At 45.2% G+C, this 26616-nt stretch overlaps 3 protein-coding genes across 3 annotated transcripts in view; 1 reads left to right on the top strand and 2 right to left on the bottom strand.

The window, feature by feature from the left end:
- Positions 1-365: 365 nt before the first annotated feature.
- On the top strand, positions 366-16078 carry LOC114782619 (semaphorin-3G-like). Its single transcript, XM_028968497.1, has 16 exons — positions 366-553; positions 3765-3931; positions 5858-5920; positions 6372-6491; positions 7142-7232; positions 8101-8217; positions 8303-8442; positions 8600-8714; positions 8990-9059; positions 9300-9444; positions 9893-10124; positions 10206-10297; positions 10375-10416; positions 10503-10725; positions 10800-10933; positions 15452-16078. Exons 1-16 carry the CDS (start codon positions 397-399, stop codon positions 15911-15913), a joined length of 2370 nt encoding a protein of 789 aa, XP_028824330.1. The 5' UTR covers positions 366-396; the 3' UTR covers positions 15914-16078.
- Positions 16079-16421: 343 nt separating this feature from the next.
- On the bottom strand, positions 16422-17318 carry LOC114782618 (proteinase-activated receptor 1-like). The gene has a single exon (XM_028968496.1). It carries the CDS (start codon positions 17316-17318, stop codon positions 16422-16424), a length of 897 nt encoding a protein of 298 aa, XP_028824329.1.
- A 4849-nt stretch (positions 17319-22167) lies between these two features.
- Positions 22168-26616, bottom strand: part of sema3b (sema domain, immunoglobulin domain (Ig), short basic domain, secreted, (semaphorin) 3B) — a 16839-nt gene continuing 12390 nt past the window's right edge. Inside the window, exons 11-18 of the mRNA XM_028968504.1 lie at positions 25841-25985; positions 25403-25622; positions 24553-24641; positions 24427-24468; positions 23827-23984; positions 23102-23157; positions 22858-22997; positions 22168-22768 (exon numbers count right to left, since the gene is read on the bottom strand). Of these exons, the coding sequence (XP_028824337.1) occupies positions 22337-22768; positions 22858-22997; positions 23102-23157; positions 23827-23984; positions 24427-24468; positions 24553-24641; positions 25403-25622; positions 25841-25985 (1282 nt within the window). The 3' untranslated portion in view covers positions 22168-22336. The remainder of the gene's footprint in view (positions 22769-22857; positions 22998-23101; positions 23158-23826; positions 23985-24426; positions 24469-24552; positions 24642-25402; positions 25623-25840; positions 25986-26616) is intronic.

Genomic DNA, 26616 nt, shown 5'->3' with positions numbered 1-26616 from the left:
GTATGCAGACACTAACCAAATGGCCACACACAAACACACACATACTCCCTAGACTAAACTCACACACACACACACACACACACACACACACACACACACACACACACACACACACACACACACACACACACACACACACTTGACAGAGGTGATGAATGGCTGGAGTGGCTGTCAGAGTCAACAAATAAACACAGTCAGGATCAGCACAACAGCCAGTGTGCAGGGGTGGAGGTCACGACCCGACTCGCCGCCTATTACTGTGCCTGCGTGATTGTGTGTGTGTGTGTGTGTATATGAGTGTGTAGTAAGGGGCGGGGTTGAGGCTGGGTGGGCGGGAAGTTGACCGGATCGCGCGCGCTCCGGACTCCAGTGTCGCTGTGGTGTCTGAACGGCAGGATGCTGGACTTCATCCTGCGTCCCCACCTCCGTCTCCACCTGCGTCCCCACCTCCGTCTCCACCTCCGTCTCCACCTGCGCTCCTTCATCAGCGTCTGGAGTCTGGCGGCGCTCGCGCTGGGAAGCGGCGTCCCGCGTCTGCGTCTCACGCACACAGGTACGTGGTGACGTCACACGCTGGTCACTATATTTACATTTACAGCATTTATCAGACGCCCTTATCCAGAGCGACTTACAATCAGTAGTTACAGGGACAGTCCCCCTGGAGCAACTTAGGGTTAAGTGTCTTGCTCAGGGACACAATGGTAGAAAGTGGGGTTTGATCCCGGGTCTTCTGGTTCACAGGCGAGTGTGTTACCCACTAGGCTACTAACGCCCTATATAAAGTATGTATACACATGTACACATACACACATACACAGACACTCATATACACACACACTCACACACGCACACACATAAGGAGATGTATGGAAGAGTTGATTGGATGAGTGTGAGCGTGGTGTATTAGTGTAATTTATGAATTGTGTTTAGTACAGTAGTAGTAGTAGTAGTAGTACAGTCTCCCTGTTCCTGTTCAGGTTACTTGTTACAGTTTAAATGGATAAATTAATTCGTTTATATAATGTTGCCCAGATGTTCATTGAAACTACAGTCTGGAACAAGCACACACACACACACACACACACACACACACACACACACACACACACACACACACAGGGTGGGGTTGACGGTGGGGTCTGCCTTTGTCCTGGTTCAGTTAAGTACAACGTTCGGAATGTCACTTTTTCATCAAGTTTACACGCTCACACTTTCACTCACACACGGGCAGGAAATCAACACTGTGGAGATGGAGGAGGACTGAAAAACAGACAATGAGAAGAGGAACAAAGACACGGAACCAGCATGTAGTCCGGGAATGGTTCTTTCGTTTAGAGCCCGAGAATGGACTTTTGTTTAAAGCCTGAGAACGGTTCTGGTTCTTTAGTTTAGAGCCCGAGAACAGTTCTTTAGTTTAGAGCCCGAGGCGGCTCCATCATTTAGAGCCCGAGAAAGGTTCTTTCGTTTAGAGCCTGACGTGTAGTCTATCAGACAACACGTCTTTAGGGCATGGACATACATGACCTTTACAAGATCTTTGACCCTCCATCATTTGTGTTGGGTTTGTGTACAGTTTGTTTAGGTTTTGTGTAGAGTTGGAGTAGGTTTTGTGTATGATTAAGGGTTTGTACTAGGTTTTTATCTTGTTAGCTTTGAGAATGGGTTTTAAGTTTTGGGTTTGTGTAGGGTGAAGGGTTTGTGTAGATATATGTAGGATAGGAGTAGGTTTTGTGTAGGGTGAAGGGTTTGTGTAGATATATGTAGGGTAGGAGTAGGTTTTGTGTAGGGTGAAGGGTTTGTGTAGATATATGTAGGGTAGGAGTAGGTTTTGTGTAGGGTGAAGGGTTTGTGTAGATATGTGTAGGGTAGGAGTAGGTTTTGTGTAGGGTGAAGGGTTTGTGTAGATATGTGTAGGGTTGGAGTAGGTTTTGTGTAGGGTGAAGAGTAGTTTGAGTAGATATGTGCCGAGGTGGTGTGGGTTTTGTGACATCCAGAGATCTCTGAAAGCAGAACAAATGGGACAGACATCAGAACTGTCCAGTCTCTCTCTCTCTCTCTCTCTCTCTCTCTCTCACACACACACACACACACACTCCCAAAATGGACCTCCCGTTTTTTTTTTTGATTTATTTGTGATTTTCAATTTTTCAACAACAAACAAATATCAGCTGTTGACCAATACCCACCCCCCCCACCCTCAGTCCCACCCGTCAAACAGAAAGAAGAGCAAATAAATAAATAAATATGAAAAGCAAAAAATTATTTAAAAACAGAGAAAAGAAAATTTAAAAAAAAGGGGGGGGGAGTAGTCTCCTCTCAGTGTTGCAGTATTTTACGTTCTATATGCATTAAGATATTATTAACATAATCAATAAATGGTGACCATATCTCCTTGAACTTTTCAGGACGATTAGCTTGGTTGCACCGCAGTTTTTCCAACTGCAACATGGAGAGCATTTCCTCAATCCAACCATTGAAAGAGGGGGGCTTGTCTGATTTCCACAGCAGAAGAACAAGTCTTCTGGCCATTAATGAGGTGAAAGCTACCACCTTGGCTTGAGTTATCGTAAGATTTATATCTGGAGGGGGGACCCCAAAAATAGAGATGTATGGTGTAGGTTCAATCGTTCTATTACATAAAGATGACAAGACTATGCAAATATTTTCCCAGAAGTTGTACAAAGACTGGCAGTTCCAGAACATGTGGCCTAAAGTAGCTGGCCCTTGGTGACATCGTGGGCACTCCGAGCTGGTATTAGGAAACATTTTTTCTAGTTTATCTAATGAGTAGTGTAGACGATGTAGTACATTGTCTAATACAGACCGAGGAGGTATGAATAGCTTCTAGGCACTGTTGCCAGCTCTCACCCGTAACTACAATGCTAAGATCCTGTTCCCATGCCACTTTAGTTTTCTCCCATGAGGGTGAATAAATGTTCTGGATCAGAGTATGTCATTTTGATATATTGCCTCTCATAAAGGGGTCCAGAGCAAGAATTTCATCTGCAGCATTTTTAGCCGGTGAATGTAAAGATCTAAAGTGTTTGCTCGCAAAACTTCTAATCTGTAGGAATCTATAGAATTGAGATTTGGGAATATTGTAACTTTTTTGCAATGTTTGGAATGTCATGAGCGTTCCTTCAGATCCAACATCAAGCCCTTGTTGTGCCAGGTTTGGGACGGAAAGAAAAGATGGTGATTTATTTTATACGAAAATGTTTCCTAACCTGGAGCCGAATCTTCAGTGAGTGTTTTACTGCAGGATTAAGGAGGCGTGGGTCTGGCTGCATAGATGTAGGGGCGCTCATTACGGAAATAGGACAGGTATTAGGAATAGGGTGGTAGTGGGTAACACACTCGCCTATGAACCAGAAGACCCGGGTTCAAATCCCGCTTACTACCATCGTGTCCCTGAGCAAGACACTTAACCCTGAGTGTCTCCAGGGGGGGGACTGTCCCTGTAACTACTGACTGTAAGTCGCTCTGGATAAGGCCGTCTGGTAAATGCTGTAAATGTAGGCCCTGAATCACCGCGCAATTCAATGTCTGCCCGAGCAGGGCCACGGAAAGATCCAGTATATTCATTTACTTACGCTTGCTGCCCAATAGTAAGACATGAACCCATACACAGATTTATTCCACACGAATGAAGAAGACCTCCCGGTTGGTATATTGGCACTGCTGTGTGTGTGTTTGATGAGAAATTTTGTGATTCATATTCATGTGTGTTGAGCTGAGTGTTGGAGTGTGTTGTGATTTTTCAGACCTGGTCGCCTCCAGCCGCTTGCTGCTGTTCTCTGGGCTGCGTGACGAGCTGCACGTCAGCTTCATGTTTGTAGATGAGTATCATGAGCGGCTCTTCCTGGGAGGAAAGGACACACTCTACTCCCTACGCCTGGACCACACACACTCACACAACGAGGTGAAAGAGGTATGGACACACACACAGTAACACACATCTAACATCGCTCAGTTAAAGCTACAGTGTTATTGAGTATTCATGTCTTTAGATGTAAAGATGGATGCTGGGGAGGTGAACCAGAGTCTAGCTTCTGGACATTATGTTCTGGGCAGGAACGTGAAGTCTGAGGTGTGGAATAATTCTGACCATGAATGACAATCACTCCATTTCAGAGAGGAGAATCTGAGAAAGAACCCACTTCTTCTTGCAGCTGCCATTTACCCAAGCTGAAGTTTTATATTTTATTTATAATATCAACAGTAAACTTTATTCAAATATGTTTTTGAGTGAATTATCATTCTGATACCACTTAATTTAAATAACCTAAAGCTGGTAGCTAAACAGGAGTCTAGATGAGTGTCTTCCTCGCACCTTCAGAGATGGATTGTGAGGTATAATAAAGGTCGGACGGTGAAACCCCATGTTTTGATCTGATGTGGGGGGGCAGCTACTGGGGTGTATTATGTAGTGTTGTGTGTGTGTAGTGTTTATTATGCAGTTTTGTGTGTGTAGTGTTGTGTGTGTGCAGTGTTGTGTGTATATTATGCAGTGTTGTGTGTGTACAGTCTGTAGTGTTTAGTATGCAGTGTTGTGAAGTGAAAGTGAAGTGATTGTCATTGTGATACACAGCACATGGTGCACACAGTGAAATGTGTCCTCTGCATTTAACCCATTACCCTTGGTGAGCAATGGGCAGCCATGACATTGTGTGTGTAGTGTGTATCATGCAGTGGTGTGTGTGTGCAGTGTATAGTATGTATTATGCTGTTGTGTGTGCAGTGTGTATTATGATGTGTTGTGTGTGTGTATTATGCAGTGTGTAGTGTTGTGTGTACAGTGTGTAATATGCAGTGTTGTGTGTGTCGTATTTGTTATGCAGTGTTGTGTGTATTATACACTGTTGTGTGTGTGTGTGTAATGTTTATTATGCAGTGTTGTGTGTGTACAGTGTGTAATTTGCAGTGTTGTGTGTACAGCTTGTAGTGTGTAGTATGCAGTGTTGTTTGTACATTGTGTAGTGTGTATTATACAGTGTTGTGTGTGTGTGTGTGTTAAGTGTTTAGTGTGTATTATGCAGTGTGTGTGTGTGTGTATTATACACTGTTGTGTTGTGTGTACAGTGTGTAATATGCAGTGTTGTGTGTAGATTGTGTAGTGTGTAGTTTGCAGTGTTATGTGTAATATGATTTGAATCTGCACTCGTAATCAGAAGGTTGCCACTGAGGTCCCCTTGATGAAGGTCCCGTCCCCACACACTGCTCCCCGGGCGCCTGTCATGGTGCCCACTGTCACCAAGGGTGACGGTTAAATACAGAGGACACGTTTCACCGTGTCACCGTGTGCTATGCTGCAGTGTTTCACAATCACTTAAGAATTTTAATTCTGAATTCTGGTTTTACTGCTGCTGACAGACAGACACCATTAAGAAGACCAGGGATCAAATTTGAAAAATAAACCTGTGTGTGTGTCTGTGAGTTTGTGTTGATTTCTTTGTGGTCACGGTTTCAGCTGAGGACAATGTAAATACTTGTGGTTTATTGGCAATGTGTGTGTGTGTGTGTGCTTGCATACATTTCTATATATGGATATATTTACCAGTCGGATCTTTATTTAGACCACAGTTCAGTTAAATAGTTTAATTTTGACTTCAGGGGAAACAGGAAGTGACTCCGGACAGGAAGGATGCTGGGTAATGTAGTCAACCATGGACTTCCTTACTGAGACAATGTATCAGTCCAAACAACATCTGTGATTCAGTGATGAATAAAACACACAAGGAATTTAATTCAAAAATCACACACACACACACACACACATACACACACGCACAATCATAGGTGAGTATGTATTTACACTGTTATTGGTCTGGAGTAACAATAAAATCTTTCTGTCTAGATCCATTGGCCTCCTTCTCCAGGAAACCGAGAGGAGTGTGTTCAGAAGGGGAAAGACCCAGAGGTGAGTGTGTGTTTGTGTGTGTGTGTAGCTGCCATCGTTGACAGCTTAGTTGCTGTTACAGTAGTTACAGTAGAATATAGTGTAGAATAAGCTGCTTGCTGTAACACAGCAGATCAATACATCATCACATCCTGCCATCTGTAACATGTACACACACAGAGGAGTATTGTAGTCAGTGGGAACAGGAACAAGCCTCGCCCAGCCCTTCCTGCAAGTCTCCCAGTAAGACCCCCACACACCCCCACCCTGCCCGACTGGCCTAGTGTCCAACTTGTAGCCTGTCTTCACCCTCACTTCTTAAAGTGTGTGTGTGTGTGTGTGTGTTCTGTGCGGCCGGAAATGAGACAACAGTGTTATTCAACAAGATGTTGTCAAGACAGGACGACAAGGTCAAAGTTATCCAGACCGCAGCTGATGTGTGTGTGTGTTTGTGTGTGTGTGTGTGTTACAGACTGACTGTGCTAACTTTGTCAGACTGCTGCAGCCGTTTAACCGAACCCATCTGTTGGCCTGTGGCACCGGAGCCTTTCAGCCAGTGTGTGTTTTCATCAATGTGGGACACCGTGGAGAGGTAAAACACACACAGAACGTATGTATTCAATGGCAATTGTTTCTTCAGGCTCTCTTGACCATATATATCTACGTGTGTGTGTGTGTGTGTGTGTGTGTGTGTGTGTGTGGGTGTGGGGGGGGGTATTTTGTAATAAAACAACTCCAGTTCAAAGGTCATACCACCCACAGTGTGAAAGTAGAGATTGTGACCAGAACACGAGCTGTGATGAACAGTGTACCTATACAATCCCACAATGCATCGCTGCGATGGAAATATCTGACCCTAATAGTAAAGTTCAAGAAAGAAAACAAAGATGATCTAGAAATGCTGAGAGTCCTGTGTGTGTGTGAGGAGCACGAGAATCCCATCATCCCTGGAGGAAAGAAGGTAGAGAAGCAGGGCTTCTAGAAGTTTTGCACGGTGTGGTGGGGGGATTCGTTCGTAAAACACGGCGTAGGAATGTCTGTACGGTAAACGTTAATCATTTCCAAGCGTGAGAAATTCCGTGTGTGGCGTGTGAAATGCAACTTGAGAAACATTCCAGCACAGAACAAGCTGGTCACACAAAGGTTACTCCTCTCGTCCCCACGCCAAATCTACACCCTCCTTCAACCTGCAGAGAAAACCAGGCCATGTCTCAATGTCTCTGTCTCTGTCCTGTTTTTTAGCACATCTTCACATTAGAGCGTAACTCTGTGGAGAACGGCAGGGGGCGGTGCCCGCATGACCCCAACATGACCTTCACCAGCACCTTCACCGGTACGTCCCAGACAGAGATACATTTACAGCTTTTACCAGTCGTCCTTATCCAGAGGACACTCAGGGTTAAGTGTCCTGCTCAGGGACATGATGGTAGTAAGTGGGATTAAGTGGGATAACATTTTCTTTAGTTAAATGTCCTTTGTTACTCTTATCCAGAGGGACTTACAATCAGTAGTTACAGGGACAGTCCGCCCCTGGAGACACTCAGGGTTACAGTCAGTAGTTACAGGGACAGTCCCCCCCTGGAGACACTCAGGGTTACAGTCAGTAGTTACAGGGACAGTCCCCCCCTGGAGACACTCAGGGTTACAGTCAGTAGTTACAGGGACAGTCCCTCACTGGAGACACTCAGGGTTACAGTCAGTAGTTACAGGGACAGTCCCCCCCCCGGAGACACTCAGGGTTAAGTGTCCTGCTCAGGGACACGATGGTAGTAAGTGGGGTTTGAACCTGGGTCTCCTGGTTCACAGGCGAGTGTGTTACCCGCTAGGCTACTTAACCCATAGAAAATGGTGGCGAGTAAGCAGTTGACTGCTGTTCCGTGTCTGATGAGGAATGTAACTCTAGATCTTTCTGCACATGTGGCCGCCTCAGTCTGATTGCTGTGTGAGCAGCTGTGTTTAGATTCTGCTGGACACCGTGAATAATGCATTTCTACGTTCTGCTGCTCAATTAAGGCACGGCAACCTGGCAGTAGACCAAGTGACCGTATGGACCGAGTTTCCTGTCAAGGCTGAAGACGTTGACCCAGCGCCATTCACCTTCATTCATTTCATTCTGTTCTCTGATCAGCGGGCCAAGCGCTGGTCCTTGAGGGACTCCCATTTTCTGATTTCATGACTTCTGGATCACGCTCTCTTTTCAGGTGGAGAGCTGTACACCGGGCTGACAGCTGACTTTCTGGGCAGGGACTCGGTCATTTTACGGAGTATGGGGTCCCGCCCGCCCATGAGGACAGAGACCGACCAGCGTTTGCTCCACGGTACACCCGAGTCAACAAGACATCACACAACACGCTCCTCTTAAACTGTCACCAGACTGACCTGCTGACGTGTGTGTGTGGTCAGAGCCCAGGTTTGTTGGATCTCACAGGATCCCAGACAGTGAGGACAGCGCTGATGATAAAGTCTATTTCTTCTTCACCGAGAGGACAGACACCGGTGGCCGTGAGGAAGCCATACACTCCCGCGTGGGACGAGTGTGTGTGGTGAGGATCTGCACCCCTCACACTCATACACACACACACTGCCGTCTATCTCTTCTTTCTGGTGTGTGTGTGTATAGTGTGCAGCTGTGGAGTTATACTCTGTCTATATGATCTGGGGACATGCACCATGGAATGTGTGTGTGTGTGTGTGTGTCAGAATGATGCAGGAGGACAGAGGGTTCTGGTGAACAAGTGGAGCTCCTTCATCAAGGCCAGACTTGTGTGTTCAGTGCCTGGACCTCATGGCATTGACACACACTTTGATCAGTTAGGTGAGAGGACGGACACACACACACACATACAGTAAACGTACAAAAAATCATGACAGGTGGACTTCAGATCTTCCCAAGAAGTGTGTATCTTGTCTGCTGTGGTGGCGGTGGGTCCTGGGGGACAAATAGTGGCCCAAGCCACCATGAGGAATGCGGTTCATTCCTCATTTACTCACCAGGAGACCCAGAAACCCTCAGTTCACAGGAAACACGCGCCACAGTCGTACGTTTGTGTGTTTGTGTGTGTTAACACGCTGCCTGTCTTCTGTCTGTAGAGAGCGTGTTTCTGCTGCGTACCAAAGATGAAAGAAACCCAGAGATCTACGCCATCTTCAGCTCCATTAGGTGAAACACAGTTTTTGCGTAGTTATGTAAGCTGAGGGATGTGATGGTGGTGGTGATGATGGTGATGATGTTGTGTGTGTATGTGTCCCGTCCACTCCTGCCACCCGCTTCATGTGTTTTGTATAATTTGAATGTGGATGATGAAAATGTCTCCTGTGATGGAAACTTTAGCCTCTGGTTTCTTTGGTCATTTATGAACTGGTGAGTAAACGATTGTCACTATTTGTGTGTTCTCCGCAGTAACGTGTTCCGGGGTTACGCGGTGTGCGTTTACCGCATGTCTGACATCAGGGAGGTCTTCAATGGACCCTTTGCTCACAAAGATGGAGCAGACCACCAGTGGGGTCCGTATGAGGGTCGTGTCCCCTATCCTCGACCAGGAGCGGTGAGACGACACACCACACACACACACACAGACACAGCACAGACACAGCACAGAAAACACATGGAGGCCATATCACTCCGCTTTATACCAAGACTTTAGTAAAGAGGCAGTAAAACAGCAGCTGAAAGTCTGGCCCTCACGTTCCAGTTCTCTCCATTCTTCTCCAGCCACAGTTCTATTACTCAGATGTTCTCTTTATCACTTCTCTCTTTCTACCTTGCAAGGCTTTGAACTCAACCTTCATGAAACTGGCTTCTACCGCAGCTGCGTGGGAATTAGCGGTAGTTTAGAAGCGTTGAGATGTTGGTAGACGTGCTTGTGTGGTGTAGACAAGTACAGCTTGGTAAAAGCCCGGCTTGCTTTGTGCGGCGCTCATTTCCCGCCCAAGTTGGACTACAACGAGCCTGTCGGGTCGGGCCCAGCTCTGATGTGGTGGTCTGTCCCTCAGTGTCCCAGCAAGATGACCGCTCAGCCGTCCCTCGGTTTCTCCTCCTCTCTGGAGTTCCCCGACGCCGTGCTGCAGTTCGCCCGCTCGCACCCGCTCATGTGGAGGAGCGTGTACCCCGCGGGGCGGCGGCCCGTGCTGCTGCGCGTGAACACACACTACCGGCTCACGCACATCGCGGTGGACCGCACGCAGGCCGAGGACGGCGCGTACGACGTCATGTTCCTCGCCACCGGTGGGTGTGTGTGTGTGTGTGTGTTTGCTCGCGTGTTTAAATGTGGTTTTATGCGTGATTGTGTACACGTGTGACCTGCAGATGTGGGCAAGGTGCTAAAGGTCATTTCCCTCCATCGCGGAAACATGCAGACACCGGAGGAGGTCACACTGGAAGATCTGCAGGTCTTCAAGGTGTGTGTCTGTGTGTGTATGTGTGGACGGGGTGGACAACGCTGTCCAGTACTGATACCATCTCACGCGCATTTCAGGTTCCCACTCCAGTCGTCTCCATGGAGATCTCAGTCAAAAGAGTAAGAAGTTTGTGTGTTTGTGTGCATGTGATTGTGCTTTGCACACCTGTTCCTCACTCACCTCTCTGTCCGTCTCCGCCCCGCAGCAGGCTCTGTTTGTGGCCGCGGCGGTGGGCGTGGCTCAGGTGCGGCTGCACCGGTGTGACCTGTACGGTGGTGTGTGTGCGGAGTGTTGTCTGGCGCGGGACCCGTACTGCATGTGGGACGGGAGCGCTTGTGTGAGATTCACACCCCAAAAACGGCGCCACCGGCGGCAGGACATCCGCCACGCCGACCCTGCGCAGCAGTGTACGGACCAGAACCTCGGCGGTGAGGGACCGTGCCGTGACCGGGGTGATGGTTTTGGTGAACAGTATTTACGTGAATGATTCTGTGTGTTGCAGTGGAGGATCTGGACGCGTCGGACAGCCGGGTCACTTTTGGTGCGGAAAACAACAGCACGTTTCTGGAGTGCGTCCCTCGCTCCCCACAGGCATCTGTCAGCTGGAGACACCAGCGTGGGGAACAGACGGACAAGGTGGGACGGGGTGCAGCGGGACAGCGCCCCACCTACATTCTGAGTGGAGAAGGTGTTGCAGGGGTGATAGGTGAACGTGTAGAAATGTATTTGTTGGGGTGATTAGTGAAGTTGTATATACGTAGTTTTGGGGGTGATTGGTGAAGTTGTATATACGTAGTTTTGGGGGTGATTGGTGAAGATGTGTCTACGTAGTTTTGGGGGGTGATTGGTGAAGATGTGTCTACGTATTTTTGGGGGTGATTGGTGAAGATGTATATACGTATTTTTGGGGGTGATTGGTGAAGTTGTATATATGTATTTTTAGGGGTGATTGGTGAAGATGTATATACGTATTTTTGGGGGTGATTGGTGAAGTTGTATATACGTATTTTTGGGGGTGATTGGTGAAGTTGTATATATGTATTTTTAGGGGTGATTGGTGAAGATGTATATACGTATTTTGGGGGTGATTGGTGAAGTTGTATATACGTATTTTTGGGGGGTGATTGGTGAAGATGTATACATGTATTTTTGGGGGTGATTGGTGAAGATGTATATACGTATTTTTTGGGGTGATTGGTGAAGTTGTATTTACGTATTTTTGGGGGTGATTGGTGAAGTTGTATATACATATTTTTTTGGGGTGATTGGTGAAGTTGTATATACGTATTTTTGGGGGTGATTGGTGAAGATGTGTCTACGTATTTTGGGGGTGATTGGTGAAGATGTATACGTATTTTTGGGGGTGATTGGTGAAGATGTATATACGTAGTTTTGGGGGTGATTGGTGAAGATGTATATACGTAGTTTTGGGGGTGATTGGTGAAGATGTATATAAGTTATTTTGGGGGTGATTGGTGAAGATGTATATACGTATTTTTGGGGGTGATTGGTGAAGATGTATATACGTATTTTGGGGGTGATTGGTGAAGTTGTATATACGTATTTTTGGGGGTGATTGGTGAAGATGTATATACGTATTTTGGGAGTGATTGGTGAGGATATTTATATACGTATTTTTGGGGGTGATTGGTGAAGTTGTATATACGTATTTTGGGGGTGATTGGTGAAGTTGTATATACGTATTTTTGGGGGTGATTGGTGAAGTGTATACGTATTTTTGGGGGTGATTGGTGAAGATGTATATACGTATTTTTGGGGGTGATTGGTGATGTGAAGTTGTATTATGTATTTTTTAGGGGTGATTGGTGAAGATGTATATACGTATTTTTGGGGGTGATTGGTGAAGTTGTATATACGTATTTTTGGGGGTGATTGGTGAAGTTGTATATATGTATTTTTAGGGGTGATTGGTGAAGATGTATATACGTATTTTTGGGGGGTGATTGGTGAAGTTGTATATACGTATTTTTGGGGGTGATTGGTGAAGATGTATACATGTATTTTGGGGGTGATTGGTGAAGATGTATATACGTATTTTTGGGGGTGATTGGTGAATGTTTATTTACGTATTTTTGGGGGTGATTGGTGAAGTTGTATATACATATTTTTTGGGGTGATTGGTGAAGTTGTATATACGTATTTTTGGGGGTGATTGGTGAAGATGTGTCTACGTATTTTTGGGGGTGATTGGTGAAGATGTATACGTATTTTTGGGGGTGATTGGTGAAGATGTATATACGTAGTTTTGGGGGGTGATTGGTGAAGATGTATATACGTAGTTTTGGGGGTGATTGGTGAAGATGTATATAAGTTATTTTGGGGGTGATTGGTGAAGATGTATATACGTATTTTTGGGGGGTGATTGGTGAAGATGTATATACGTATTTTTGGGAGTGATTGGTGAGGATATTTATATACGTATTTTTGGGGGTGATTGGTGAAGTTGTATATACGTATTTTTGGGGGTGATTGGTGAAGTTGTATATACGTATTTTTGGGGGTGATTGGTGAAGATGTATACGTATTTTTGGGGGTGATTGGTGAAGATGTATATACGTATTTTTGGGGGGTGATTGGTGAAGTTGTATATATGTATTTTTAGGGGTGATTGGTGAAGATGTATATACGTATTTTTGGGGGTGATTGGTGAAGTTGTATATACGTATTTTTGGGGGTGATTGGTGAAGTTGTATATATGTATTTTTAGGGGTGATTTGTGAAGATGTATATACGTATTTTTGGGGGTGATTGGTGAAGTTGTATATACGTATTTTTGGGGGTGATTGGTTGCAAGATGTATACATGTACTTTTTGGGGGGTGATTGGGTGAAGATGTATATACGTATTTTTTGGGGTGTTGGTGAAGTTGTATTTACGTATTTTTGGGGGTGATTGGTGAAGTTGTATATACTATTTTTTGGGGGTGATTGGTGAAGTTGTATATACGTATTTTTGGGGGTGATTGGTGAAGATGTATATACGTAGTTTTGGGGGTGATTGGTGAAGATGTATATACGTAGTTTTGGGGGTGATTGGTGAAGATGTGTCTACGTATTTTTGGGGGTGATTGGTGAAGATGTATACGTATTTTTGGGGGTGATTGGGGAAGATGTATATACGTAGTTTTGGGGGTGATTGGTGAAGATGTATATACGTAGTTTTGGGGGTGATTGGTGAAGATGTATATAAGTTATTTTGGGGGGTGATTGGTGAAGATGTATATACGTATTTTTGGGAGTGATTGGTGAGGATATTTATATACGTATTTTTGGGGGTGATTGGTGAAGTTGTATATACGTATTTTTGGGGGTGATTGGTGAAGATGTATATACGTATTTTTGGGAGTGATTGGTGAGGATATTTATATACGTATTTTTGGGGGTGATTGGTGAAGTTGTATATACGTAGTTTTGGGGGTGATTGGTGGAGATGTATATACGTATTTCTGGGCGTGATTGGTGAAGTTGTATATACGTATTTTTGGGGGTGATTGGTGAAGATGTATACGTATTTTTGGGGGTGATTGGTGAAGATGTATATACGTATTTTTGGGGGTGATTGGTGAAGTTGTATATATGTATTTTTAGGGGTGATTGGTGAAGATGTATATACGTATTTTTTGGGGGTGATTGGTGAAGTTGTATATACGTATTTTTGGGGGTGATTGGTGAAGTTGTATATATGTATTTTTAGGGGTGATTGGTGAAGATGTATATACGCATTTTTGGGGGTGATTGGTGAAGTTGTATATACGTATTTTTGGGGGTGATTGGTGAAGATGTATACATGTATTTTTGGGGGTGATTGGTGAAGATGTATATACGTATTTTTTGGGGTGATTGGTGAAGTTGTATTTACGTATTTTTGGGGGTGATTGGTGAAGTTGTATATACATATTTTTTGGGGTGATTGGTGAAGTTGTATATACGTATTTTTGGGGGTGATTGGTGAAGATGTATATACGTAGTTTTGGGGGTGATTGGTGAAGATGTATATACGTAGTTTTGGGGGGTGATTGGTGAAGATGTATATAAGTTATTTTGGGGGTGATTGGTGAAGATGTATATACGTATTTCTGGGGGTGATTGGTGAAGATGTATACGTAGTTTTGGGGGTGATTGGTGAAGATGCATATATGTATTTTTGGGGATGATTGGTGAAGTTGTATATACGTATTTTTGGGGGTGATTGGTGAAGATGTATATACGTATTTTTGGGGGTGATTGGTGAAGATGCATATATGTATTTTGGGGGGTGATTGGTGAAGATGTATACATGTATTTTTGGGGGTGATTGGTGAAGATGTCTACATGTATTTTTGGGGGTGATTGGTGAAGATGCATATATGTATTTTGGGGGGTGATTGGTGAAGATGTATACGTAGTTTTGGGGGTGATTGGTGAAGATGTATATACGTAGGTTTGGGGGTGATTGGTGGAGATGTATGTACGTAGTTTTGGGGGTGATTGGTGGAGATGTATATACGTAGTTTTGGGGTGATTAGTGGAGATGTATATACGTATTTTTGGGGGGTGATTGGTGGAGATGTATATAAGTTATTTTGGGGGTGATTGGTGGAGATGTATATACGTATTTTTGGGGGTGATTGGTGAAGATGTATATACGTATTTTTGGGGGTGATTGGTGAAGATGCATATATTTATTTTGGGGGGTGATTGGTGAAGATGTATATACGTAGGTTTGGGGGTGATTGGTGGAGATGTATGTACGTAGTTTTGGGGGTGATTGGTGGAGATGTATATACGTAGTTTTGGGGGTGATTGGTGGAGATGTATATACGTATTTTTGGGGGTGATTGGTGGAGATGTATATAAGTTATTTTGGGGGTGATTGGTGGAGATGTATATACATAGTTTTGGGGGTGATTGGTGAAGATGTATATGTAGTTTTGGGGGTGATTGGTGAAGATGTATACGTAGTTTTGGGGGTGATTGGTGGAGATGTATATACGTATTTTTGGGGGTGATTGGTGAAGATGTATTTTTGGGGGTGATTGGTGAAGTTGTATATATGTATTTTTGGGGGTGATTGGTGAAGTTGTATTTTTGGGGGTGATTGTATAAATGGAATTATTGGATGTTTTTGATGACTGTAGGTATGTATCTGCTGCAGGTGGTATATGATGAGCGTGTGATGAAGATGCCCGGTGGGCTCCTGTTCCGACGTGTCTTGGCATCAGACGCAGGGCTCTACATTTGTCGCTCTCAGGAGCGCGGTTTCTCACAGACCGTCTCTCGCATCTGGTTGGACGTTTTGCGAGCCGACACCCTTTCAGATATCCTGTCACGGGACGGCAAGCAGAAGCAGCCATGTCCAGGACATGGAGGAGGGCTGACCAGTCGCAGTCCTTCACGCTCTTGGTTCAAGGACGTCCTGCAGCTGATTGGTCCAGCTGGGTTGCCGGAGGTGGAGCAGTACTGTGAGCGTGTGTGGTGCGGCGAGAAGCTCCGCCTGCGACGCAAGCACAAGAGCATGATGGAGAAATACCAGCAGGCACAGGAGTCAGCACGCAAGGGCCGCAACCGCACACCTCGAGACACACACACACACACACACACACACACACACTCCTGAGTGATGGACAGAGAGGAGTACTGAACATAGACAGAAAAGTGGAACAGACACTGAAGGAGTGGCATTAGCTGCCTGCACACACACACACACACACACACACACACACACACACACGCACACACACACACACACACACACACGCACACACACACACACACACACACAGATTAAACTGGATTTGACGTTAGTCGGGCCTGAATTCAGTGCTTTCCGACTTTATAAGCAGACTTTCTTATTTAAGATTATTTAATCACTTGATCATAGTTATCTGCTGTTCATGGACCCACAACTTCTCTCTCTTGTACACAAACTCACACAGTTTATTCTCAGTTGCCACACAGGGCCGTCACAACCAATACTGAAGGGTGGTTTAGGTCAGAATTATGTATGTAAATACATGACACAATTCACAAAGTGGAACATACATAGAACACGTGTTCGAGTTCAGCACCATCTGGTGGTCTTCTAACGTAATAAACCCTGACCTCACAGCTCCCACCAGACCTTGTCATTTCCTCCATCTGGAGACGTGACGCCAGACAGAGTCCAGTTCGTGCTGAACTTGTTTAGATCCAAAGTAGTAAACCAGGGGCCCGAGGGACACGCTGCTGCCGGCTGCACACAGACTGAGCAGGTAGGCTCGGTACAGCTTCTCCTCCTCAGACCTCCGGTGGTGGCCACGGAGCAGCAGGACCACGTTCAGGGGCAGAAAGAAGAGCAGCAGGATGGTGACGATCAGGAAGAGCAGGACCAACGACCGCCTTTTGGTTCTGGACACCAGGCTTGAGGTCCCCAGGGGTATTTTCCAGAGGGCCCACATGAAGAGGCTGTAACAGACCGAGGTGACCAGCGTTGGGAGGAGGAAAAAGACACAGAAGACGTAGGGGAACTGGTGGAGGTACAGGTCGTCCTCGTTGTCCCACAGCTGGCTGCAGTTGAGGAGGGTCTGGTTCTGCTGAACCCGTGTGGACAGGAAGAATGGCAAACTGCTGCCCAGGGCCAGAAACCCCACGAGGACGCAGAGAAGGACTGCGTTCCGACTGGTTCTGTAGGTTCTAGAAGGCATCGCGTAGGCCACAGCCAGCATCCGGTCCAGGCTGATGCTCATGATGAGACTTGTCACACAGCTCATGCTGAAGTAGAAGAGCGCCGTTGATGAGCGACATGCTGCTGACGTGAACGTCCAGATGCCGCTCCTGACACTGAAGTGACAGAAGATCTTCAGGGGGACGAACAGGGAGAACAGCAGGTTGACGCCCGCCAGACTCATCATGTAGATCACTGCAGGCTTCTTCTCTGGGATCCTCCACACGAACGTGATGAGACAAGCGGCATTAAGGGGAAGAGCGAGAACGCAGAGCACCATGTAGAGCGCAGGGAGGATCTGCGTCATCAGCATGGACATGTCTGCAGACGCACAGGACTCCATCAGGACGTGTCTGGAGATGTTTTAGGACCTGGACCCAGAGCAGCAGTAGACTGTAAATAAAAGTGTACATGATCCAGCAGCAGGGTTCCCCACACCAGCTCAAATCCGGACAATCCGCGCCAATTGTCACTTTTTAAAATACGTTTTCTGTTCTTGTTGTTCAGTCTCTCACTGTTCATATAAACCTGCTGCTGAAACCACACGCTCATCATGCCGTGTGTGTGTTTATCTGCTGTGTCTTCTGTTAATGTGTGTCTGTGTGTTGTGTAGTGTGTGTGTTGTGTAGTGTGTGTCAGTGTGTGTTGTGTATCTGCTGTGTCTTCTGTTAATGTGTGTCTGTGTGTTGTGTAGTGTGTGTCAGTGTGTGTTGTGTATCTGCTGTATCTTCTGTTAATGTGTGTCTGTGTGTTGTGTAGTGTGTGTTGTGTATCTGCTGTATCTTCTGTTAATGTGTCTCTGTGTGTTGTGTAGTGTGTGTGTTGTGTATCTGCTGTATCTTCTGTTAATGTGTGTCTGTGTGTGTTGTGTAGTGTGTGTCAGTGTGTGTTGTGTATCTGCTGTGTCTTCTGTTAATGTGTGTCTGTGTGTGTTGTGTATCTGCTGTATCTTCTGTTAATGTGTGTCTGTGTGTGTTGTGTAGTGTGTGTGTTGTGTATCTGCTGTGTCTTCTGTTAATGTGTCTCTGTGTGTTGTGTAGTGTGTGTGTTGTGTATCTGCTGTGTCTTCTGTTAATGTGTGTCTGTGTGTGTTGTGTATCTGCTGTGTCTTCTGTTAATGTGTGTAGTGTGTGTGTTGTGTAGTGTGTGTCAGTGTGTGTTGTGTATCTGCTGTGTCTTCTGTTAATGTGTGTCTGTGTGTGTTGTGTAGTGTGTGTGTTGTGTATCTGCTGTGTCTTCTGTTAATGTGTGTCTGTGTGTGTTGTGTATCTGCTGTATCTTCTGTTAATGTGTGTGTTGTGTAGTGTGTGTCGGTGTGTGTTGTGTATCTGCTGTGTCTTCTGTTAATGTGTCTCTGTGTGTTGTGTAGTGTGTGTGTTGTGTATCTGCTGTATCTTCTGTTAATGTGTGTCTGTGTGTGTTGTGTAGTGTGTGTCAGTGTGTGTTGTGTATCTGCTGTGTCTTCTGTTAATGTGTGTCTGTGTGTGTTGTGTAGTGTGTGTCGGTGTGTGTTGTGTATCTGCTGTGTCTTCTGTTAATGTGTCTCTGTGTGTTGTGTAGTGTGTGTGTTGTGTATCTGCTGTATCTTCTGTTAATGTGTGTCTGTGTGTGTTGTGTAGTGTGTGTCAGTGTGTGTTGTGTATCTGCTGTGTCTTCTGTTAATGTGTGTCTGTGTGTGTTGTGTATCTGCTGTATCTTCTGTTAATGTGTGTCTGTGTGTGTTGTGTAGTGTGTGTGTTGTGTATCTGCTGTGTCTTCTGTTAATGTGTCTCTGTGTGTTGTGTAGTGTGTGTGTTGTGTATCTGCTGTATCTTCTGTCCCATTTGAAAGTTCTACACCAGCGTGGTTCTGCCAGAACTGGAATCTTGAACATTTGTGTATTAAATTAACACGATTCCGGTCCAATTTAGAAGAAGGTTTAACACCAACAAGCTGATAATATCTGGATACAAGAGCGGAGTAGGAACGATACGAACTTTTGAACCACAAGCAGCAGTTTACATGGAACCCAAACCAGCGGGATAAACCGCGCCTTTAAAATCGAAATCATTTCTCGAATCCCGCTGTTTTTATTCCTTCACCCGGCGTTAATAGACCGAAAATTCGTTTTCCGCGTCTCGGTACCAGATACGAGGACCATGGAACATGAACCCAGGCGGACGGACCTTACTTGAAATGTTGAGTGGAACAGAAGAAGTGAGATGATCCAGACCGCTGGTTCCTGGAAACATGCAGCTCTTCTTCAGACAGGAAGCGGAACTTGTGTTGTTCTGGAGCTGCGTTCTCACGGTACATGACGTGATACACGCTCAGCTGCGTTCCCAAAAATCATAGAACAATACATCACAACATCATTACATCTTTACATGTCATTCTTCAAACCATATATAACACTTTATAACAACAGAACACCAACTATATCACGATTTATCACAATAATACACTAACTATATCACAATTTATCACAACAGAACACTAACTATATCCTCTTTATCACAATAATACACTAACTATATCGCGCTTGATCACAATAATACATTAACTATATCACGATTTATCACAATAATACACTAACTATATCACGCTTTATCACAACAGAACTAACTATATCACGATTTATCACAACAGAACACTAACTATATCATAATTTATCACAATAATTCACTAACTATATCACGCTTTATCACATTAATACACAAACTATATCACAATTTATCACAACAGAAGACTAAATATTTCGTCTTTATAACAATACACTAACTATATCGCGCTTTATCACAATAATACACAAACTATATTGCGTATTTTTCACAACAGAACACTAACTATATCACGATTTATCACAATAATACACTAACTATATCACGTTTTATTACAACAGAACACTAACTATATCACGATTTATCACAAGAATACACTAACTATATCACAATTTATCACAACAGAACACTAACTATATCACGATTTATCACAATAATACACTAACTATATCACGTTTTATTACAACAGAACACTAACTATATCACGATTTATCACAATAATACACTAACTATATCACGTTTTATTACAACAGAACACTAACTATATCACGCTTTATCACAACAGAACACTAACTATATCACGATTTATCACAATAATACACTAACTATATCACGTTTTATTACAACAGAACACTAACTATATCACGATTTATCACAAGAATACACTAACTATATCACGATTTATCACAATAATACACTAACTATATCACGTTTTATTACAACAGAACACTAACTATATCACGATTTATCACAAGAATACACTAACTATATCACGCTTTATCACAACAGAACACTAACTATATCACGATTTATCACAATAATACACTAACTATATCACGTTTTATTACAACAGAACACTAACTATATCACGATTTATCACAATAATACACTAACTATATCACGTTTTATTACAACAGAACACTAACTATATCACGATTTATCACAAGAATACACTAACTATATCACGCTTTATCACAACAGAACACTAACTATATCACGATTTATCACAATAATACACTAACTATATCACGTTTTATTACAACAGAACACTAACTATATCATGATTTATCACAATAATACACTAACTATATCACGCTTTATCACAACAGAACACTAACTATATCACGATTTATCACAATAATACACTAACTATATCACGTTTTATTACAACAGAACACTAACTATATCACGATTTATCATCATGTGAGTAGCAGCTGCTGAAAGAACAGTAAGAACACACACAAACACACACAACATGAGGGGTTATGAAGTGTTTATGATGAACACATGAAACAGCCCCCTTACACCTACAAGGTTTAAATGAAAGTGAAGTGTGAAACACTGCAGCACAGCACACAGTGACAAGGTGAAATATGTTCTCTGTATTTAACCATCACCCTTGGTGAGCAGGGTGCCCGGGGAGAAGTGTGTGGGGACGGTACCTTCATCAAGGGGACCTCAGTGGCACCTTGGTGGCACCGACTAGGCCACCACTGTCCCGAGTTTTTTTCCAGGGGAGAGCATGAGCGCAGTCGAGATTCTACCGAGGAGCAATGGCAGAGCCTCAGTCTGGTAGGACCACATTCTCCCCTGCCAGGAAAGTTTTTCCAGGGTTCGTGATTGACAGAAGCAGCAGAGTTGGTGTAACACACTCGCTCATCAATTTATTCATGCGAAACACTGAAGCAGGTAGCTGACAGCAAATTCTAGAAAAATGGTACAAAAGTTTCATGTTCTTACATCCAGAGCACAGAACGTGTAACAACACCAAACATCCACAAGAGGTCAGCATAACAACACCACTACACACAATGTAAACACACACGGCGACAGCGACTGGCCCATGCTGATCTCGACTGACCCATGCTGATTCCAGTTCTCATGAATCCAGTTCCTTTGAAGCTGGGGAGGAGTCGACTCGGCTCGCATCTCAGCATAAAAAGAAATAGTCCAGGATGGTCTCTTGGCCTTCAGAGCTGCCTGAGCCTTGTGCTTTCTGCTTGAGTGGTGGGGGTGATACGGTTGGGATGGTGCTGTGTGGGTTTGAGGGCTGAACAATGGTTGTTATAAGGTTGTGTTATGGTTGTTATCTGGCGGTTAAGAGGTGTGTGTATCACTGTATAGCAGCAACTATAATAAACTGTCAGATCAGCTCTAAAGGCCACTCGTCAAAATGAATAAATCATAAATAACTTGAAATATCACTTTTAAATAAACAACTGAATGAACATCATGTTTCCTCTCATCCAGTAAACTTTAACCACGCCACAGGTTCTAATACATGAAGTTGTGTATCTTTTCCTTCCGCTAGAGCTGGTCGGAGCGTCTGAGGGTTGGTTAGTTGTGAGCATGCTCAGTTGGGAATGCTGATATTAAAGACAAGTTCTACCACAAACCACAGAACTCACAGACTACACTGAAATCAGACGTGGGTTCTGTTATTTACAGAGGCCATGCATCATCTTTAAATAGGAAACATAGAAAAAGATATATGTGTGTGTGTGTGTGTGTGTGTGTGTGTTAAATTTGTTACACCACATGATTATCATTCCAGTTTCTTTTTTCAGTCCCGTTGGCATCATAACAGCTTCTTCAGCACCCGTGTTTTAGCACATCACAGTGTGTGTGTGTGTGTGTGTGTGTATGTGTGTGTGTGTCTGACAGTCTTTTCCAGTTCTACTGTGTGATGTTTCTAGAAACAGGAGATACTCAGTTTAAATAGTTATGTAGAATGAAGAGTGTGTGTGTGTGTGTATTTAAGAATTGTGTTGGTGTGTGTGTATGTATTTTTGCCGTATTACTCCCCAGCGCTGCGTGGTGCCCTAGGGACGTGTTTGTCATGTGTTCTTCGACTCCTCCCCTTTTTCAGCTTCCACATTTTGTGGGTGGGGTCCTGCTGGTCAAGAGGCGGGGCTTTCTTCATAGGGTCTGGAAGACTCTTCAGTGGTTGGTTGTGCTTTTGCGACCACACCTGCTGGCACACCTGGTCCACAGCATTCATGTTTGGCTGGTCCAGCAGCTGCATGAAGTCACGGTACCAGAGTTTCTGATTGGCTGGGAGTCGCGGGGCGGGGTTTGTTGAGGTCAGGACCTCTAGGCTGAGCTGTAGTAGCGTCTGTGTGAAGCCGTGCTCCATGGCATGACACTGATACACACCGGCGTCTCGCTTCTGGACACTCCGCAGGAGGAGCCCGCGGTCCATCTGCATGGTACGGTCATCCAGACGTACCTGAACACACACACACACACACACACACACACACATTAATATACGTGCACACACTCACTAAAGTACAGATTTGATTTCCCACAGCTAACCTCCTCCCGCGGGTTGTTGGGATGCCTCTGGTAGGTCCAGGTGACTCGGGCCTGCAGGGATTTGGGGACACACTCCAGAAACGAACTGCTTCCCTCTACTGCATAAAGTTTCTTCTCTGACACACGCTGCTTGCTGTGGTCTACACACACACACACACACACACACACACATACACACACAGACACGTACACTGTAAATAATGGACTTCAACAGGTTCCTCTTTGTGTTTGTCACTGTTCTCACCTCCTGAGCAGAGTGTGTTAGGATCCCCGTTCCTCACGTCCTGCCTTCGAAAACGTCTAACAAATACACACACACACACACACACGTCAGATTCACTGAATAAAAGTCTTGTTGCCAGATTGGGTGATGTTGATATTTTGGTAGTATCTGGCAACACTGCTGGGCTACACCCGGGCTTCTGACGTATTGACAGGAGGGTTTTAAATAGTCCAGGATGAGGAAGTATGGTGTGTGATGGCTGTCAATCATGTCTACAGGCTCCTCCCCTTTTAAAGTTTGTCCACACGTTTGTGGTGTGCTGGGTGAGTAATAATCAATGCATCATGATGCCAATGTGGATTGTTCATGGTTGCAGTGCAGAACATAATGGATTATGTCATATTGACGTTGCTTGGTGCCGGTAGGGACTGGTGGCCTGATCTGAGTACAGCGCCGCTCCAGGAGTTCGGCCTCGTCGGAATGAACGCCCTCTGGTCCGCCTTCCTTCTGCGTTCGCTTGATGAGGTTTAACGCTCATCTGACTGACGTATTTGAAGACATCATGTGAAGTCATTTAAAAAAATTGCCGGGATGCATCGTGATGCATGGATAATTGTAATCGAACCGTGAGACCAGCGAAGGTTCTAGTGGGTAGTGAGCAGCCACTTCCTGTTTCTATCTGTAACATATAAATGCAGTTGCAGCATGTTGAACCCGTGTGTGTGTGTGTGTGTGTGTGTGTGTACCGTTTGGTGTTGGGTAGGTATCGGGTGCAGGTTGTCCCGTCCCAGGCGCAGTAGGGGTCCCGCGCCAGGCAGCACTCAGCGCAGGCTTTACCGTACACGCTGCAGCGGTGCAGGGGCAGCTGCATGATCCCCGTTTCCGAGGCAACATACAGCTGTTGCTGCAGGAGGGAAACAGACACACACACACACACACACACACACACACACACACACGGGGAAGATGTGATCAGAACTGGCTGTCCCAGCTGGACAACACGTCCGTCATGATCAGGACTGCTGCGTCGTCTAATGAATATTTATCAGTTATTCCTCACCGCTCTGAAGAAAAATGGATAATCAGCAAAAGCCGAGCAGCGATGGGAGAAAAGTGTGTTTTGCCTGATCAGCAGCAGAGACGTTAATCCCAGCCGGGCTCAGACCTGATTAACCTCGAATCGCAGCGAGCCGAGAACCAGGACAAAATCTCCACCGCTCTTCTCCTAACTGACACCCTGACTTACTGGGGCCTCCTAGACCTGCTAGACCTGAGGAGGATCTTCATTCCCTACACGGAACACACAGCACATACAGAACAGAGAGAGGAACGAAGGAACATCTCACCCGCTTCGACGAGATCTGCATGTTAATGATGGAGGAGGAATCCTGAGGGGTGAAGAAGAAAGAGGTCAACACACACACAAACACACACATGCACTCACACACACACACACACACACACACACACACCTTGAACACTTGGAGTTCCTCCAGCAGGAGGGCCGTGTTGCTCCAGGTGCCTTTGGGTACAGAGATCACCTTCAGCACGGTTCCCACATCTGCAGGAAGACACAAAGTTGTAAAACACACACAACTGTTTGACTATAATTTCTCATTTATTTTTTAGAAACAATGTATTCAGACAGAAAAAATAAAAATGTGCTAATTCTGGTACTTCCCATATAATAATAACAACAATAATAACTCATTAAAATACGATTTGTAGTAAATAAAATGGACTAAATTTGAGCATGCAACCTATGTTATATATATTAATTATATGTGTTAGAATTGCTATATTAAGTAAAACTGGGGTCTACTTGACTTATGGGGTCAATATGAAAGACCGGGATTGGGGACGCGGTCACATCTGTCCTCTTTTTATTCTGTATCTGTGCTATGTGATACTTTGCCGCCACGGTTTGTGTGGTCATGTGACTGCATGGTTATGTCTCATATATCAGCATAGTGGCAGTGGTGGCCTAGCGGTTAAGGAAGTTGCCCCGTAATCAGAAGGTTCGAATCCCGATCCGCCAAGGTGCCACTGAGCAAAGCACCGTCCCCACACACTGCTCCCCGGGCGCCTGTCATGGTGCCCACTGCTCACTCAGGGTGATGGTTAAATACAGAGGACAAATTTCACTGTGTGCACCGTGTGCTGTGCTGCTGTGTATCACATGTGACAATCACTTCACTTCACTTTAAATGACTTAAATACATATGGAGTCCAGTGTTGCTCAGTGTAGTGAAGAGCCGAGTCTCTAGTGCGGCGTGTCCAGATGTGTACCGGAGTAAACGTAACTCCCACGTACGCACACACCTGTGCCGATGAACATGACGTCGTACTGTCCATCTGCAGCGTTGACGCGGTCCACGGTGATCTGGGAGAACCGGTACTCGGCCGAGGTTCTGATGAAGACGGGCCGGCCGCCCAGCGGGGTGACGGGGTTGAACATGAGCGGGTGGTGCCGCGCGAACTGGATCACGCCGTCCGGGAAACCCTTAGTGGACTCAAAACTGCCAAACGTCCGACTGGGACACTGGGGGTCAAAAGGTCAATCAAGGATCAGAGGGAAGGTGGTTCTGCTGAACAAACACAACAGCTGCTCTCTCCTTATTATGCAGTGCGTGTGCGTGCGTGTGTGTGCGTGTGTGCATGTGTGTGCGTGTGTGTGTGCGCGTGTGTGCGTGTGTGCATGTGTGTGCGTGTGTGTGTGCGCGTGTGTGCGCGTGTGTGTGTGTGTGTGTGTTGACTCACCATGCCTGGTCGAGGGTACGGAACTTTGCCCTGGAATGGCAGCCACTGATAGTTTGGTCCCTCCTTATGGGCAAAGGGTCCGAGGAACGCCCTTCTGATGTCACTCATGGTATAAACACACACCGCCGAGCCCCTAAACACACTACTGTACAGGTACACACACACACACACACACCATCAATTACTGGTCAACACATACACAACACCAAGCCCCTAAACACACTACTGTACAGGTACACACACACACACACACACCATCAATTACTGTACAACACATGCACAACACCAAGCCCCTAAACACACTACTGTACAGGTACACACACACACACACACACACACACAACACCAAGCCCCCAAACACACTACTGTACAGGTACATACACACACACACACACACACACACACACACACCATCAATTACTGTACAACACACACAACACCAAGCCCCTAAACACACTACTGTACAGGTCAAAGTACACACACACACACACACACACACACACCATCAATTACTGTACAACACATACACAACACCAAGCCCCTAAACACACTACTGTACAGGTCAAAGTACACACACACACACACACACACACACACACACACCATCAATTACTGGTCAACACATACACAACACCAAGCCCCTAAACAAACTACTGTACAGGTCAAAGTACACACACACACACACACACACACACCATCAATTACTGGTCAACACATACACAACACCAAGCCCCTAAACAAACTACTGTACAGGTCAAAGTACACACACACAACTG

The sequence above is a fragment of the Denticeps clupeoides genome, unplaced genomic scaffold (genome assembly GCF_900700375.1).
Source record: "Denticeps clupeoides unplaced genomic scaffold, fDenClu1.1, whole genome shotgun sequence".
NCBI classification, from domain to species: domain Eukaryota; kingdom Metazoa; phylum Chordata; class Actinopteri; order Clupeiformes; family Denticipitidae; genus Denticeps; species Denticeps clupeoides.
Note: the sequence above shows the minus strand (reverse complement) of the source record. Positions and strands in the feature narration are given on the sequence as shown.

Bases quoted from the DNA above. Each gene is read 5' to 3' on its own strand.
- LOC114782618 (XM_028968496.1), bottom strand. From the start codon at position 17,318: ATGTCCATGCTGATGACGCAGATCCTCCCTGCGCTCTACATGGTGCTC.
- LOC114782619 (XM_028968497.1), top strand. From the start codon at position 397: ATGCTGGACTTCATCCTGCGTCCCCACCTCCGTCTCCACCTGCGTCCC. The intron at 8,218-8,302 runs GTACACCCGAGT...GTGTGTGGTCAG, and splicing joins CGACCAGCGTTTGCTCCACG to AGCCCAGGTTTGTTGGATCT. The intron at 9,445-9,892 runs GTGAGACGACAC...TCTGTCCCTCAG, and splicing joins CCTATCCTCGACCAGGAGCG to TGTCCCAGCAAGATGACCGC.